Source organism: Apus apus, chromosome 3 (assembly GCF_020740795.1).
Source record: "Apus apus isolate bApuApu2 chromosome 3, bApuApu2.pri.cur, whole genome shotgun sequence".
NCBI lineage: Eukaryota > Metazoa > Chordata > Aves > Apodiformes > Apodidae > Apus > Apus apus.
Genome location: NC_067284.1, coordinates 24,295,445 through 24,314,332, shown reverse-complemented (window position 1 = coordinate 24,314,332; position 18,888 = coordinate 24,295,445). Strand labels below are relative to the sequence as shown.

The following is an 18,888-nucleotide window of genomic DNA, read 5'->3' as shown; positions in this document are numbered from 1 at the left end:
AAAATGTATTGACTTGAGATTAAAATTAACTGTCGGGCTAAATTTACAGCAAGGCAGACACACGAGGGATTTACACACAGAAAGGTATAAAGCTGCTGCAGACTGCTGTGTGCCTACTTCTGAATTCAAGTTTAGCCTGCCTCTTTTACTCATTACACTGCTGGATTTTAAAAAGGATATAAGGAATAATTATACCACCTCTCTTTGAAAATACTGCAATGTGGGGAAGACGGGACTGCTCTGCTTTGAAGTTTTGCTACTTACAGAAGGACTTGTTAATCAGGGAACTAAAGACTAGGTCCTGGGCTCCAGCATACCAGAATGTAGGCATATGAATGATTTGGAGCAGCACACTTTGGAGTCACAGCAGCAACACCGGGCTGTCAGATCCAGCTTCACATGCTCTTGCAACACTCAAGCAACAGGCAAAGGGGATTTGCAAACTACTACAAAGTGGACAATACACTGGCAAGTGCAGCAGTAATGGTGCTGCAAGAGAAATACTGGATTGGAGACAAAACCGCCCTGTAAGCTGTTACTGCAAGTGTACCAATTACTCCTAACTTAAGTTCTAAAATGGATCATGAAACTTTTATAATCAGAATCAGACAGGACCAGATTTGAGCCAGAAAACACTCTCCAGTCCTTTGCTCCCATGATTCAACACTTAATCAGACAGCCAGAGCCACCACCAGTTTTACCCAATTGAAAACTATAGAACAGCTAAGTACAGAAATATCAGGAAAATCAATGTCCCAAAGCAATGAACATACCAGATGCTCTCTTTTTTATTAGCTTCAGGTAGTTTAGGATGGTGCACCTTGTGTCCACATCCACTTCCATGTTTTCAAGATAGGAATTCAAAATTGGGATCAAACCAGGAAAGACTCCTTCCTGTGTAAGAGAACAGAGTCAGCATAAGTCATACTCGATCTGGTTTCTGGGAGGGGAGTATGGAGGGGAAAGCTGCATATTCCAGGTAGAAGAGGCTATGACCTTCCCGTTGATAATGGTATCAATGCTCATTAAGGCGTACTCTTCTGCATCAGTGCCTGTCCCATTCTGTGCAGAGCCACATCCATCCACAACAGTATTTCCACCTTCATGGGTGACAAAGGAAGAAACAGTTAAAAGGCAAGAGATGCACTAAATATTCACCACAGTGTTAATCAGACTGCTTGTTGTGATACCTTTGCAAATATCTTTTCTGAAGTAGAACATGCCCTGCCGGACAGCATCTCTTTTCTGGGCCACCTTCATGTTTTCATCCACCTGTCAAAAGAAGTATTTCAGAGATTTGTGACATTTCAGAACATTAGGATTCTCCCAAACCCTCACAATTTGGTCTTGTATGTTTCTTATTATTTCATCACAAAAGGCTAAGCTGTGAAGATGAATTTTGTTTTATTCTTCAGGGGTTGTGGGCAAAGCCACAAAGAAATGACATTTGTGAAATCATATCTCCAGCAGAAAAGATAATGGTATTATGTTAAAACATGCTATGCCAGTTTTTTAAGTTTGGATGAAAACACAGGAACAGCTGTGATTAACAGGTTGCATCCCATCTGGCAGACATCTTTGCATATTTAGATGCAATTTAAAGGAGTACAGAAGAATAAAATTGCCATTTCCCTAGCCATAGTTTGATGTTTTTATTAACAAAATCACTGAAGTCTTTAGAGGAGTAATCACTGTATTAAACACCCTTTCAGAAACAGAATTCCAGTAAATTGGTATGGGAATCCTATCTATTCTGTACCCAAAATCTGATTAGTTAGATAAAGTTAGATGGCTAGTTAAAAAATTCTAAATTGCAGGCTTCTCAAAAAGTCTATAAAGTACAAAGCACTGCTCATAGCTCTGTAAATGACAAAAGCATTGCTCTGTCTTCCTGAATGGAAGATTTTGTCTAAGTTCTTTGGTTGGTTCCTTCTCAGGGAATTACCATCAGCTCTCAGACATGAGCTTTACTGTATTGTCTTCAGAAGAAAGGATACGATTTTCCAAATTCTTTGTTTGACCTTTAATTAAGGGCAATGCAAAATCTTCACTTAGTTCTTATCTTTCAAAGCTTTGTTTTCAAAAGTCTGCTTTTGTTCATTTTGTATTATGAAACCTATTTACACAACAGGCTGTTTTCAAAGTTTGAAAGAACTCCAGTCCTGGCTGAAAGGAGTACAACTGCACTCAGACAGCAAAGATTAGTGTGAGATTAGCCCCATAAACCCGTATTATTTTACTTGAAAGAGGCAGACTTACCAATGGTTGTGCAACTGTGTGTTGCATTACCTGCCAAATTGCTTGGCAAGCTCAAAACATTTTGTCTCCCCCAGCTCTGTTCAGGTTCTTTCAGCACCTGATCTCTTTATTTTCAGTCCTAACTAGCATTCATGAGTTGAAAATTTTGCACTTTTGTGACACTTCAAATAATAATGTAATTATGCACTGTAAGTGCTGAACTGCTGCATTATTTATGGAGTCTGAACTCCCTGACATCAGGAGAACTTATCTTTTTAGAAATCATACAAATTGTATGGTATGATTACTGTTAATTTATAACTTCAGTATTTTTCTCCATTTTAATTAAAACCACTAAGTAAAGCTACAGGATAGTACTGTTATGCTGCAGCCACTGCACTGCTGGCAGTATTTCCTACTATATGGTCTGTCAGAAGCTTTCTGTGCTACCAGACCTTTTTTAAAGTTTCCTATAACATTGCAGGACTGTCCATTTAAAAGGGCATTTTTCTGGTCACGTGCCTCAGACACAAGATAATGCAAGGACAGTTTCACCTAGAACAGTTCAATTGTGAGGACAAGATTAAGGAAAAAGCAAATTTTGCATGGCTGGTCTAAATACAAGTCACAGCTGTGATCAGAATCAGCAGGGTTTGTTTTCACTCAAATACTGTGTAACACTAAGCATGCCAAAATCCTCCTTTCCTCCCCCCACCAAATACAAACAAAAAGAGAATAAGAAAACGAGACATAAGCAACAGCTATGTTAAAACTAATACCTAAAGGTTTTCATTTTGCCCTCCACAGGTTATTTTCCCCACATGTTAAGTGGTAGAAACATGCCCTTTTCCATGACAATGGGATTTCCCAGCATTTCTGAAAGTCAGACACTGTTAGGCAACACAGAAATCCCCACAGTATTTGTCTGTAAGCTTAGCCCCATGCAACAGCAGTAAAATATTTGTTCAATACTGTAGAGTTGAAATTGATTCAAAATACTGGTACAGACGACAACTAGAAGACAAAAATGACTGCTCTGTAAGTGCACAAATATTAGTTCCTAGCTTGGATAAAAATCAGACTGGATGCAAATTATCTTCCACACTTACCTTGGACAAAGGAATGAGAAAATCCAGCTTGTATGACAGAATCACTCTGGTTAGCAATACCACGAAGACAACATATGCAGAGTTTTCAAAGTCTGTTAACTGGACCTAGACATGAAAGGATTAGAGATTAAGTTACATAGCAGGAATACACTCATGAAGTAGATAAATATACAGGACAGTTTAGAACAGTTTGACATGAATGTCCATGTTGGTACTTATATTCATCCACTCTACCAGCGGTGACTTCCAAAGCACGATGCATGCACACTCTTCAACAAACTCAATCCTTTAATCCAATGCCAAAGCACACTTGTGTGTCAAAAGACTATCTAATAACCTGCACCTTCAGGCTCTCTAAGTACAAACGTATAATAGCTTTTAAATTTCCCCTTTAATGGGATTAAATTCATAGAGCTCAGAAATAGACAGTGATATAATAAAAGCACTTGAGAAAAACAAAACAATGACACTGGAATTGTTCAGTACCAGGAAAAATACTGGAGCTCCTAGAAGCTAAATGGGGCTTTGTTTACTGTTGCTTTAATTCAAGCCTAATTCCTCTCCTCATCACCCCAAATCCATTAGCATGCTTGGCTGTGCTGCAGTGGATTCTCCTGTCAGTTAAATTCCCACAGTCCATGTCTGATTAAACACTGTTGTCCACTTCACTTGCATTTAGCCATTCAGAGGGGAGAAAACACAGCATAAGTAATAAGGGCTTGATACAGGATGGCAGAATGCCTGGTACTTTCCCACTCGCTTCTGTGCTATTGACACCTTCCTTACCTCCATAGGTCTGAATTCAACTCTCCACCCAATATCTGAATTTGGAGGAGGTGGCTTAAACCTCATTGTCTGCCAGTTTGTAGACTGAATATTCTGCAAAGCACACAAAGTAATCTGTCACAATCATGGTATACATTATTCTACAATATAATGAAAGAAAAATAAGTAGGTAACTGGAGTCCTAATATTTTCCCTGGAACAGCCCATCAAGTTAGAGAAGCACTTATCAACTAAGTGGCATGATTTCCTAAAAAACACAGTATAACTATGCATCCAAGGAGCAAACGTTACACTTTTTCATGCTTTTTTGTTTGAGGATCACATATAAGACATTAGGAGGCTGAGATTTAGCTGACTTCTTTTTCTTTTTTGTTTTTTTTTTGAGGAGTTGATGCTTCCCAACAAAAAATATCTAGTATTACCATCACGATTATTTCACAAAACTGTATAAATGTTACGCATAACAGTTTTTAGGAAGCCATAGAAATAAACAGTTCCCCATAACACGTACATACATAGCTATAGTTTGGGCTCTTCTTATTTTATTTGAAGTATAATCCACTACTTTCTCTTAAATAAATGATAAAGCAAATAAATAAATTTATTTACAACTGTGAAGTAATATGCTAAAGAACTAGTGGAAGTTAAAAATTCATGAAAAAAATTCTTAGCTAATATAGCCAAGCTCCAATTAAGCAGCACTATAACAAATAGGCATTTTATGTATATATTTATTAAATTCCTCTAAATCAGATACAACCTCAAAATGGTCGGATTCATTTGCATCATCTAGATGTATTTTCTCCTCAAACAAAGTCAATGGATCTCGAATGAACAAGTGTGCAATATGCTGTGCCAAAAGGTGGTCAATACCTACAAAATGAAAATTCAAACAAACAAATCACATACAGCGTAGTATGCTCTATGAAATTATTTGTTTTACAAGACTGAAAACATCCAGCTCTGCAATTCTACCTCAACCCACCACATCCTGTTGAAGTTTAAATTATGACTTGGGGAAGGAAGGAAATGATTAAAGAGGAAAAAAAAAAAATGAAACAGAGGCTCTTCATGTTTGGAAATGGCAGCAAATATTGCTGTGGCTGCCGTTCTTCCTCTTTTCTGATACACCTCTGTGCCATGTTTCCTAGTGCAGTTCTGCTCTCTCCATAAAGACAAAACATTAATGCATCAAACATGGAGCTTCTCAAGCTGGAATTAGGGACGGTTTCCATCAGAAACAAATACTTTAAAAAAAACCTCTCAAGATCACACTAAAGATACCTCCTGAGTAGGAGTTACTCTGAGGGATGAACAATGATTGAAACAAACATGAACAAAAATGTAAAATATTCCCACAGACTGCAAGCATAACTCTTAACCTGCTCATAATGAAGCAAACACTTACCTTCCTTTATTAGGTGCTCGTAGATATCTTTGTCTATTGTCAAATCAATGTCATTGTATTTCTCACCACATTCAGATAGATAACTGTCTATGGAATCATATCTGGATTTACTGATTCTATAATGGTTGTTCTTCAGTGGCTATATAATTTAAGAATACAATATTTTAACAGCTTGTTAACAATGTTACCTAAGTTTTGCTCACTAATGACACTTATGTGAGAATTATTATCCTGTTTAAAAAAAACCTTATAGGCTCAATTAAAATTAGTCAAAGCACAAGTCTTAAATAGGCTAACAGAAAGCGATCCTGGAATTACAACTATTTTGTTTGCAGATGTATGCATCTGAGTGAAAAAAAAACAGTCATCACACATTGACCAGAATTCTCTAAAAGCAAATAAAATACACCATTACCCCAAGTACCTGAAATCCTTATTATACCTATTGCAACACATACCAATACAGTGCACATTGTTATAGATGCTCTTAAAATGGGTAGTTCAAGAAATATTTCAAGTAGATTTAAAAAAAATTTTTTTTTAATTATCTATAATTTAGCAAGCACCTAGAATGCCAATTCCTGGTTAGACAAACTCCTTAAGTTCAAGTTCTGACAACTGGCTCTTTCCATGTAGTTCCAGTTTATACTAGTGGATTATTTAGTAGCAAATGGTATTTAATTCAAAGCAATTTTTGCTCTTTGGGCTCTAGCACAGACTGGAATCACTACAGAAAGATCTTTTCAGGAAGCTGTGGAGGAATGGGTGGAGTTCTACTGGGATTCAACACCTAACTAAAAATAGGTATTTGCTAACATAAACATAAAACCAGGGCAAATGTTTACACCATCTCTCCTGTATTTAGCAGAAAGACTGCTATAATCCCTCATTAGGCATTCTGATGATCACAAGCAGAATTTGATACTAAAGGAGATCTAACTTTTTTTGCCTGAAAAAACCCAGAAACCTACAACCTAACATTACTTACCTCCAGCCCCCTCTCTTCTCGCGTTCGATCATCTACAGATGCAGAGATTACTCCCCAGCGACAGTCAATATCTGACACGTAGCCTCTGTAGAATGGAGATGCAGCACTCAATGCCATCTAAAATAAAACAGTCTGATTTGAAAACCAAGGACAAGCCAAGGAACCAAAACCAAAACACAACCCCACTGGAAAGTGAAAGTTGCTGGTGCAGAAGCAACTGGAAGTAACAGAAGCAGACTGAAATATTTACTCCAGTTTAACATACAGCCAAAGCCTGTACAGCCACAAATCTCTGCTATCTCCAGAAAATGCCTAGATAGAGGGCTAGTATTATTGAAGTGGTATCTGACACTCTCCGAATTTATTACTTCTACAAATCAGCATTTAAGGAACACAATGATATGGCAGAAGCAATTTTGTGACAAATCAGCACGTATTCTGCTCACACACTTCCAAACTGCAGTTCACCTGGCAAGTTTTATTTTATTTTTGTTTGCCAAGCACCTTAGCAAAACAGTTTGAACATATCTGACTCAAGACAGGATCTGCTCACCACCTAAACTAGACCAATGCTTTGTTTTTATAACACCTGTTTATGACCACATGCTTACAAAAGGGACAGATTTAAACAACTTCAGCTGATACCCTCTGTAACACCAGACTAGAGTTAAAAAAAATAAAAATGTTTCAGGGAGTGAGCTTGTTTTTAGTGTAAAACTACCCCAAATATATTTCTAGAACTATTTAACAAGTCTCATGCATGTGCAAAGGAGGGCAAAGGAGAATAAACAGACATCCTGTGTTTTGTGGTGTCATCTGGATATTACATAAATGACAGTGCTCATGTAACAACATAGCAAGATAGACACTTCTCCCAGAGTACCATATTTGCAATTAGCATTCAAAGTTTTTTTAATTTAGATTTTATTTTTTTGCATGTAGTGGCTTTTGCACAAAGAGCTGATTACCTACCACAATGGGACAGATTGTGGCTAGCTGATCATAGAGATACCTTGCCTCAGAAATGCTGCAAGCCTGGAATGTTACCTGTTGGAAGAAGAACATTTGCTATCAGAATTTCTATAATCATAGTGCAAGCAGAGTCTTCCTAGATTTAGGATCAATAATAACAAAATTATTTAGATGCTAAGGTTTGTAAGGGATTTTTTTTCAGTTGATTTTGGGTGGGGTTTTTTTTTGTGTGGGTTCCTCCTTCCTGGGTCCCCAGTTTTTGGTCAAACTTTTACCCCATCTATCAGCAGCATTTATATCACAAGCTTCCTTCCACACCATTTCCATGTTCATGAAAATATTTCAGACCACAACTCTTTGGCTGTGAGGTTAAATATACAAACACTTGCCAGAACCAAAGAAAACTGAGTTAGCATCTACAGTACACATAGGTCAGTAATACACCTTCAGGAAATAAGCCAGGAACCTACACACTTAGAACAACAGCCAAACTATTGTAAATGTAACATTTGTTTTACATGACAGCTAATGCTGTTTCAAAGAATATTTCAAGAGGCTTACTTGGAGTTTGATTTGGCTTCAGTGGCAGACTGAAAAGAACCTGTAAGTTTTGTGGAACTCTCTAATTGTAATCTATGGAAGAGGAAAATCTGTGTTCAGCTGGCACTCTTCAGGACAACAAGCAGTGGTGGTGATTTAGAGCTGAAGCCTGTTGTACCATGTTACAGTAGTGGCATAGGGCTATGCTCCCATCTAAGTTATCCTCTGAGCTATGAATATATAAACTGAAGGAGGAGAGAGAGGCTTAAGAAAAGCAAGGATCTATTTAGTGTTTTTTAACAGTTTTCAGGTATTCCATAAAAAGGAATATAGTTTTAATAATAATATAATATAATAATATAATATATAATAATAATAATAATAATAATAATAATAATAATAATAATAATAATAATAATAATAATAATAATATAGTTTTAATAATAATATAGTTTTAAGCAAGTTCATACAGTGACTGGATGGTAAGGCTGTATTTTTATTGGTCTTAAAGAGATGGTACAAAATAGACCACATCAAACTCAACACCTTGTAAAACCATGCAGTGTTATGTGCACTTTACTGCTTAATCACACTCTCCCTAACATACTCATGGTGACAAGAAATCATACTTATGATGTCAAGAACATTTTATTTATTCAGCTTTTGTGGTTTCTCAATCTCAAAAGGAAGAGCTTTGAAGGGGGTTATTTCTGCCACTGCTGTGAAACAAGAACAGCTTGGAGAGTTTCCTTTAATCCCCTAGAGACTTAACACTAGCCTCTTCCTAGTTCCGCTTCCAAGAAGCAGTGGCAACAGGCAGATTTTATCAACAGTCAAATACATTGTTACCACTTAAGGCAGCAGCTCCTAGCATCAGGTTACTATGATATAGAAACATTTAAAACAAACATATTAAAAGGATTAAAGCACTCGCGAGATAGAGCACCTGGATTTAAAAGGAGGATATATCCTGTAAGACAGTAGTAACCTGGGCAACTGAATGAAATGAAACAATTAAACAATAAAAAGTGAGCAAGCATTAATGGGAGAAAATAGAACCAAAAACATCTCCCAGCACGTAGTAACAAGAATACAGCTACCCAGAAGTTGTCTTCAGTACTCTTTAGCAGATAGCTACAAATTATTTCAGAATGAGAAATTTTGTACAGGAGTTCATGATGTTTGTAAATGAAGTAAAATTACTGAGTCGGAGAAAGCTACTAATTTTAAAGATATTCCAATGACTTCTTGTCACTCCTTGCTTTTGCTGTTTTAAGAACAAGGAAGAGGGGAAAAATACCAAAATGAGTAAATAAAAAAACCCCCCATGTTCCTGTAAGACAGCTCAGTTTCCATTCTCACAGTGTCCTCTGGTCATGACTGAAAGAAGACTAGAGTGCAAGATGATCTTTCATACTTGAAAAACGCTGGAGTTGCAGGAGAAGGTGCTTAATAAAATGGCATTTGACCAGTTCAAGAAACCCTTTCAACATGGCATTCAATTACCTCTGAATATTAGCAGAAAATGAACACAATGCAAGCAAACACACCTGGATTTTAAGACTACCCTCCAAGTATAAGATTATATTTGTTGCTTTATTTCCCCTTTTGCCCATCTGAAAACACATCAGTTGAATGAAGCTAGAGAAATTAGACTCAAAGCAAATCTTAAAAATGGAAGCATTTAGGGAAGACAACCTTCAGCAATATGTTGAAAGCAGATGTATTTTACCTGAAGACAACAGTTTCCCATTCCAAAACCCATAGCATCCATGTATATATGGTCTGGCTTAGCCGCCTTTGCTGCTTCTCCATCATCATTAGGAAACGTTTCAATAAATGGTGATGGCGTGTTCTTATCTTTAAATACTGTGTGGAAAATGCAAATACTCAGTAAGCCATAGCATCAGATTGAACAATTACTTTGAAAAATAAAAATATAGATTGAATTTACTCACTTGGTACATTTATCACAACCTTCTCTCCTCTTCGGTGCCGAATGTTTCTGGTCAGTGTACTACAACAAAAAAAGTTTGCTGAAATATCTGAAAGTTTCTCTTTATGCAAGTATTTTTAGAGCTAGTTTCTCAGCAATTCTCAAGGTTTCAGAATGTCAACTCTATTTATTTAGAGCATTTTCCTTCGGGATATTTCTTTCCCTAGTTTAAGATAGACTATAAGAGAGACAACACTGAATTTTTCTTCAGGAAAGTCAGTCATATTTTGATGGACTTCACAGTACAATGCTGATAGAACAGGCGTAATTAAAAAGCTACTGACCTGAAGAATACAGGGGCAGGTGAAAAGGTATTCTTCATTTTTAAATAGAATGATTTTCATTCTCCAAAGTCTCACCTTACGATGAAAACCCTTCCCAAACTATACAAGCAGCTTGACACCATGCTCCATTACAGAGTAACCAGGGCAAGTTACTGAGGACATTGAGATATTGCTGTGACATAACTGAGCACAGAGCTGGATTAACTGTGATGGAAGTGGTTAGCCACGGGATTTCAAACCAGAACCAATTTTGCAGTAGCACAAACAGCATCTTTTGTCCCATAATGGCATGAACTACTATGTAAAGTTACTTTAATTTAACAGTTTGTTTTATTAAGTCACTTTGACAGAAAATGCATGTCATCACAACCATCTTTGTCCAAGCCCTTGGGTATCTGCAGCAACTAGTCATATAGCTCTCTATTCCAGTAATGTAAATAAATTGCAGGTATACTTATTATTTTTATTTGAAAATATACAGCTTCTCATTCACACTCACCAAATACCCTTACCTAAATCTAGGATGTGTATTGATTGCTTCATCTGGAAAAAAGAGGGATTTTGAAGCTCCTCCTTCTACAGGCGTTGGCTTATATTCTGGCAGCGTAAACCCAGGACACCCTAACCTATGTAACAGAACAATGAGATCAAAGTTGTAATGAAAAACTGATTGTGATTTTAAAGTTATCAAATTATGGGAGATTCAGATTCTAACAGAAGAATAAAAAGATTTTTTTTTTAAAAAGACTTGTATCTACCATGATTACTTCTGAAGCACTTTTCAAGACTGCTACCTATGCATGTGGAATTGCCAGAAAGAGGTCCTACAACAGTTGCCATTACAAAGTCAGTGCTTGCCAACAATCAGCTTATGTGGTGCTTAAACCAGACCTTTCATATTTTAAAACCACTACTCCATCATTAACAGTAAACATGGACCTTTCCAGTGGCTGAAACTTCACAGTATCATGCAGAGCACACACACATTTTACTGTATTAGCACCTGCCATTAATACTGACACGCAGCTGCACTCTGTGCCTTCAACAGGTCCTCGAGAGGTCACAGGCTGACTGCTGAAATAACTTACCCAGCTCTGCTCCCAACAATCTACCCAACAATCTTAAGAGTTAAACAACTCTAAAAATTAGAGGTAGTTTCAAGTGATACACACACCTCAGCAATTTGCGATTTTAGAACTCTGAAAAACCCCATGAGAGAGCGGCAATAAGCAAAGAAAAATAACAGCTACTAGATGTAAAATGCTAAAGAGATATAGAAATAAATCAGAATACAACTCTCCCCTTTGGAACCCCCATTTTAAGTTTAAAAGTAATCTGAAACAAGAATTGTTAGCTTTTCAGCACAAGCAAGACGAAGGAGCATTTGAGATGTTGGAGGTAAAGTTTCAGAAGATTGATTTCTCTGTGCTGCACAGTGTAAAGGGCAAAGATTGTGCTATCTTGAGAAGCTCTAGTATTTGCATGTATAGAACAGGTTAGTCAATCCAACTACAAGCAAATTACTCAAAATACCAGGAAACGCATTTCTGGAAATATTATTTATGCTCAACACGTATTTCATTGTTGGTTTCTTCTTTCTGATTTAAGTATACAAGTTGTCCTACAACTTGCTAAACTCAACTTCACCACTTTCGTAAGTGCAATGCTGTGAACTGTTTCACTCCAGTCCTCAAGAAAGAAAACAGCTTTCTGGTCCAGTTGCAAGAGCTCACAAATTTAAGAACTAGGGATACTAATTTAGCTTCTAAGCTAGTATTTTTCAATATTTAAATACTTTCAGGCTTTTAATTTTTTAACAGAGTTATTTTAATGTGAACAAGCCTACTTTTTTTATCTTTCTTCTGCCAGCACTCTAACAACTTTTTTGTCTTTGTGGAGGCAGAGGGTGGGTTTTTTATTACACACCAATTTATGTGCATGGACACACACAGGCATTTGTATGTTATTTTTGAGACAATGTAGCGAAAAACCCCAAACATGCAAACCTCAGAAATATATATTAACAAGACTCCAGTCAAACCAACAGGGACTTGAATGGTAAGACAGTAAACAGTAGAAATAAGTAACTAAATAGCCTAGAGAGAGCAAGCTCTGAAGGATTAAACTGTGTTTGGGATGATCCATAAGTAATAAGCAAACTACATTTTATTATTTATTGGCATTCACTGAAGTACAATGTATTGCTCCTACAGGGATGTAAAAAGTCTTTATATGTATCTACAAAGTGATGAAGAACTCCTCTCCCTTTATTCCTTGTAAGACTGGGTTTGTCTGAAATGTTTGTATAGAAAAATTATTACATGACAATCCATTCGTAAAGTTGCAGAGCAAAAAACCCACCTACTTCTGCAACATACTGAGAACTACTTAACCACTGGAGTCTAAACAAGCTCTTAGTACCTTTAAGATATCTAGCATAGTTCCCATAAAGAGGAAGTGTATTTTGTCAGAATGCTCTTAAAATAGCATTCATGGGGCGTAATGCAGGCATTTTGGTACATGAACTTCACTGTGAAGTGAGATTTTCTACCACTCCTGCTCTCAGCAGGAATTCTGGGCCACTGCATTCTGTACTATATAAGAAACAAGCCAGTAATACCAGCTACTTCTCTTCTACTGAAGAGCAATTTTTTAACTATTCTAAGAATAACTATCTTCATTCATTTGAACTGACCAGGCTAGTTAGAATGAACATAATAAATCCCTGTCTAGAATAACGTTTGAAATGAAACTCACAAAGTACAATTTCTCTTAAGTAATGAAGTACAACCTAAATTTCATTTCTTCTAGAGTCACTTTACAACAACAAAAAGAAGGAAATCTACCATTTGTAAGGCTGTCACAAACCCAGGAAAGGTGTTCTCCTTTCTAGATTCAGCACAGTAAGCACAGTATCACAGAAGTTTTAAGTCTTCATTTTGTAAGGATCACCACATTCCTGTTCTACTGTCTGCTCCAACCCACCAAATGCTTCAGTGAAAAAGCAGTGTTAAAAAATAGAGCAGGTTAGCCATGATTTACAAAAGTGGTATTTATAAAGGTCAAAGGCTGCAAAATACATAGAGAGAAAACTTTTATATGGGATCTGCCATATCAATTCAAGATGGTAGACTATACGTTACGTTACGAATATTCAGGTATTATGTCCTAATATAAAATCATCGCAGATTAGAAATAACCTAAAAATATAGAAGATGCTTATTTGCTTGTCTAATTGCAATAAAAATCTTAGGAAACACAACTGGAACATTAAGTCAAAGTACTTTAATTGAATCATATTTTGCTAGTTTTCATTCTACAGTTTAGCTATATGCAATAAGGTGAAAAAGCATGTAAGGAGATTAGGAAACATGGAATTACAGTCCAAAAACAACCTCACCTTGGAAATGATGTCACAGTGCAAACAGCCTCATTTTCTTTGAGCACAGAGGCGGCCTCTTGCCTTCTTTTCCTCATGTTGTCTTGCACAGTGTTGAATTCAGACATGGTTCCACCATACGGCTGCCCAGGTGTCCCTTCAATCATATAGTTTCCATATTCTGGTCGCCAGAGTGTTGGGTGGCTGTAGTAAAAGAATAGCCATGTTTAAAATATTTCTGCAACTTCAAAACAAAAAACTGGATTACTTGCTAGAATTTCAGAAAATAATGCAACTTGCAAAAAAAATCTCCTAAATTAGATTACTTGAGAGAGTAACATAATATACCTTCCAATGCACCTCACTGCCAGTAGGCAGCAAAAAGAAATTATGACACCAGTAGTGTTGATGTATAGTGCAATAAATAAGTGCAATTAGACACAGGATTTGCCTATGTCAAATTGTAATCACCCTTAGAAATTTTGATTCAAGTTTTGCTTCTTGAGATTTTAACTGAAAATGGAAAATACAGAACATTCAACTGCTTCCACAGTACAAGGCAAGACAAAAGTTAGGCTCAATTTCTTCTTTCTATTGCTTGTGAACACCTGGTCTTGTTTCACAAATGTATCAGGTTAATAAACGCAATGAGGTTTGAGTGCACCTAGTCACTCCTGAAGAGTAATACCTTCCCATCCTCTTGTGAAGCCATGCCACCTCTACGGAACACACTCCACCAGAGGCAGAGCTGTATCTCCATTACTGTTTTTCTGGCAATAGTGATTTTGAGCCTAAAAGCAAAGGGATTCCTTCTCGTAGGCTTTCAATAGTCACTCTACTGAGGAACACAGACAGGGAAGCCTTACTGGAAGACAAGATTAAGCTACCTAAAAAGAAGCAGGTAACTGCAAAAGCCTTTCATCAGTACTGTTGAGTTTCTCTACCCTCCTTTAAGCTGTGACCTGCTTTTGACTTTGCTCAACCAAAATGCTTTGCTGTCTCTGGTCTCATTTCTATGCTGCCATTACGAGGTAATTCAGTTCTCTGCCTAGCTGGAATAGAGGCATAATCTAATTATTCCTGGAAACTCCATGAAAGAAGATGGGGAAGAACCTTCCTGCCATCCTTACATCTACCTTTCTAATTCTGCCACAAATGGGAAAGTGCTTCTACAGACACCAGGCTTTCCTATACTTCCCTATACAGCCCTCACTGACTCCTGTAGTCAGGGAATGTCCTGGTTTGTGCCAGGATGAAGCCAATTTTCCTTTTTACTGATTTTTTTTAGTTCAGTGAGCTTTCTTTTAACTAGCAACATTCTGTTCTAGTTAGGCTGATAAGACATTGGAATGTTTTTATAACTGCTGGGTGTTCAAGGTCGCACCTTCACTCTGCTGGCTCAGACACTACAGGGAGATCTATGACCCCCCTGTAGGAGGCTGAGTTATACAGCAAAACTGGTCAGAGATATTCCATTCCGTGTATCTACATAAGCTCAGAGGAAGGTCAGAGATCACAGAAGACAACTTCCTTCCTTCTTCTTCTTCCCTTCTCTTCCATCTATGGCCGGCGTCCGGGGAGGACTCCGTCCATCCATCACCATCGACCCTTAGGCTCGAGCTCTCCTGACCCTCATCACTCTCTGCTTTCTCCAGCAGCAGCTCTGGGATTTCTCGGGACTGTTCCAGCTCAGGGGAGTGTGGTGGGAGTTGCTGGGGGTGGGGGGAGGTGAGAGGCTCTTGCACATACCTGAACATATGTGTATATAATTGTATATATTTTCTTGTATCATTAGTGTTTAATTAAAGCTGTGTAGTTTAGTTTTCAATCCAGCCAAGTCTCTCTCTTTTTCTCTCTTTCCTTCCCTACCTGGGTGGGAGGGGATCAAGAGCATTGTTGTCGGGACCTGAGTCAAACGGTGACAACAATTTATTGGCGCCAAATGTGGGGCTTGATTTTAAGCCCAAATTACACATTTTGATTAATTGGGAGTGTTCAAAATTCCATCTCTGATGGGAGGAATCCCTCAGATAGCAATGGTAATAATTCTCCTGCATTTCCTGACGGATTGAAAACTGAACAGACACTTGCTGCAATGAATCTACCGGATCTTTTTGCAAACTTGCAACTGTACATGTGGTATGCAGCCAAGAGCATTCTGCTCTTAGTAGCTGCTCTTGTGATTGTTTTATGGTTTATTGACAGAACTGTAGCCATAATCAACCATATAATTACCGGTACAGTTACAGTACAAGTCCTAGCGGTACTCCTAAAATGAATGGAACGGTTCATGTTGATAACAGCAGTAGCTGGTTCAACTTTACCTCTCCATTCTCTTTTGAGCTGAATCTCCCAGCTCTTGATGTGAATAGCACTGTTGCAGTAGGGATGCTTCTGCTGAATGTTTATAATGTATTGTGGATGCATAGGGCAAGATGCTGTTCTACTCACTGCCACTCCCCCACAGGCAATGCTGCTGCCACTGCTGCTGATACCACCACTCATACTGCTAGAAAAACAGCTGCCTTTACAAGTGCTGCTACAAAAACAACTGCTTTTACAAAGATAAAGTCCACTCCCTTTCGAATCAGGCTAGTTCATCCTGTGACCAGGAGCAAGACAAAGGCAAAACACTACCTCCTTTTTACCTGCTCCCGTCTGAGATATCCAGAGTTCCTTAAAGCAACAGAGGCTGAGACTGAGGAAAATTGGCTTCATCCTGGCTCAAACCAGGACGGGGATACAGGGCCAAGTGCACGCACACACCTTACAGGGCAGGGAAGGTCTAGTACCCAACTACTGTGTACACACAGACATGAAAACAGAGCAAGAGAAAACAAATACCCAAACTGCAACTTCCGTGGGCTCACCATTACATCCTTATTTCCTTCAAGGCATAACACAAAAGGTGCACAGACTGCCTACAAGCTTGCTCAACACTTTTCATTTCCTGTACCCATATCTATCTGAAAAATATTGGTATCTGTGGCTTATAGTTTTACTGACAGCAGACTTGAAATTTGAACCAGGTTTACAAAATTGTGTACCTTATAAAAGAAGGGGAAAAAAAACCAAAACAAACAGGAAACTGTTACTCACTTGGGGTTTACCTTCTCCCCCTTGTCTTGCAGGGTTTGAAGAACTTCTTCACCACAGAGCACCAAGCGCACTTTCTTATTCTCATGGTCAAATTTTACCAACATATATTCCACCTTGTAAATAATAATAAAAAAATAAACAATTAAATGGTAAGATTTTGTTCACACTCAAAGACATAGATACATAATCTTATGCATAAAGTGGAAAAAAAAGGGGTGTCAGATTAAGCTTTATCTCTACAGAAGCTTAAAAACCACCACTAACTATGAAGACAATAAACAATACTGGACAAGATGGCTGCAAGCTTATTTCATCTTGAATGAAGAATTGCAATTCCTTGAAATCAGCCCTAATTTTTTTTCCCCTCTATTCCCATAATTGTGGATATTTTGCAAGAAGATTCCTGGATTTGTGTTTGCCTCCACATTACTTTTCAGACAAAAAAAAATTAAAACCCCATGGAAACCTTTACCCACAAACATCTTTCTGTCATCCCATGAGTTACAGTCCCTGCTGCTGACAAAAAAAAACAAAGAGCCATTCTAGAAACAAGACATCCATTTACATCCATCACTTGTTGGGGCTATTTAAGACTAGCAGGACAGAGCCTCCTTTACACAACACAAGCCCATGGTTTGGGGAACAAAGATTACCTGAAAGCAGTCAAACCTGGAACACCCTCACATTAAACTTTCTAATCTCTAGGTGTATTTGCTATCAAAACTCCTGTCAAGACTTCTAGAGTGCTACTGGTACAGCAACCCAACCGCTGTCTGGACTTTGTAGCCCCTCAGTACTTACTGATACAATGTTTCCTGGCACCTATTTGGCAAGGGGATGCTTTGTGCTGTTCTGGGAAGTGTGACAGACAAAACAGCCCCTGAACTGCCTACCCTGTAAAAGCAGAAGTCAGACAGAAACGCATCACAAGGGTATCGGCTTTGAAAAGCCACGGCTGGACCAGTGGTGATACACAGTGCCTTGTGTTGAAGGCCCTCAGACCATTGCCTCCAGACTTTCAAAGCTCATTCAGTACAAGCAATAATCATTACACATGGGACTTGGAGTAATATTTTTGCTCTGTTAATGCCCACTTACATCTTTTGGCTAGAACTTCTAGCTTTTCTGGCTGTAGACATCCATGTTTGACACTGATGATGATACGATACCTAAAAAACCCCAAACCTAAAAGCTATGCTAATACTCTCAGTGATCCCTTTTCCATCTGTTTCATCTCTTTCCTTCAGGGTCTTGCAAATTTGGGATGATTGGGGAAGAATCATACATTTTAACTGAGGCCCAGAGTATTCCCATGGTTATTCCACAGGAGTCTATGTATAAGTAGAGCCCTGTTTCTCCTCACTAGGTATTGAATAAATGATGCTCTTGGAAGCAGGTCCATAAGGACTGCAGCTTTGCTCTGATGTGCTCTGATTTCCAAACGCCAGCCATTCCGTTTAGTGGGAGGTGTCCCTGCCCATAGCAGAGGGGTTGGAACTAGATGATCTTTAAGGTCCCTTCCAACTCAAACCATTCTATGATTCTGTGATCAATCTGTAGTTAAATATTCAGGCTGAAGTTCCACAGTTAGAACTTGCCAGAGGTTTTGCATCATGCTCCTCAGTTTTGTTTTCTGACACTGCCTAAAACACATCCACTGGTACTTAGAAACACGACTGCTCCAGCTCCAGGAGTTCAGATTCATGCAAGATGCTTATGTAAAAGTTGCAGCATACTAACTGATGGCAACTTGACAGAAGTCTGATGTGGACAGGAAACCAGCTTGCCAAAACACAGGAAACTTGTGCAGGTTTTCCAGCACAACATCAGTGGATCTGTGAGCTTCATTGTTTGGTTGCTTCAGTGCTTATGGAAGAGTTATTGCCAGCTACCGTAACAACAAATATAATCCTCTGTTGGGATTTGCTATTCAATCCCAAGCAGCATTATCCATGAGTGTTTTTAATTCTACAGAATCTGATTACTCAATTCAGCAATTATACCTGTTCTCTGTATTTTTAAGATAAAATTTTAATCTCCTAATGAAAAATAATGGTTTCTAGTTTTTGTATGAGTCAGCATTTCTTTG

General features: G+C 38.0%; 1 protein-coding gene across 1 annotated transcript in view; it reads right to left on the bottom strand.

Annotated features, from left to right (window-relative positions):
* The window catches only part of GCLC (glutamate-cysteine ligase catalytic subunit), a 35,741-nt gene that overhangs the window by 3,975 nt on the left and 12,878 nt on the right, over nt 1-18,888 (bottom strand). The window contains exons 2-15 of the mRNA XM_051613984.1: nt 16,800-16,912; nt 13,722-13,904; nt 10,834-10,947; nt 10,000-10,058; nt 9,774-9,910; nt 7,502-7,576; nt 6,530-6,646; nt 5,542-5,680; nt 4,894-5,006; nt 4,134-4,226; nt 3,348-3,452; nt 1,191-1,272; nt 997-1,100; nt 774-894 (exon numbers count right to left, since the gene is read on the bottom strand). Coding sequence (XP_051469944.1) covers nt 774-894; nt 997-1,100; nt 1,191-1,272; nt 3,348-3,452; nt 4,134-4,226; nt 4,894-5,006; nt 5,542-5,680; nt 6,530-6,646; nt 7,502-7,576; nt 9,774-9,910; nt 10,000-10,058; nt 10,834-10,947; nt 13,722-13,904; nt 16,800-16,912 — 1,555 coding nt within the window. The remainder of the gene's footprint in view (nt 1-773; nt 895-996; nt 1,101-1,190; nt 1,273-3,347; nt 3,453-4,133; nt 4,227-4,893; nt 5,007-5,541; nt 5,681-6,529; nt 6,647-7,501; nt 7,577-9,773; nt 9,911-9,999; nt 10,059-10,833; nt 10,948-13,721; nt 13,905-16,799; nt 16,913-18,888) is intronic.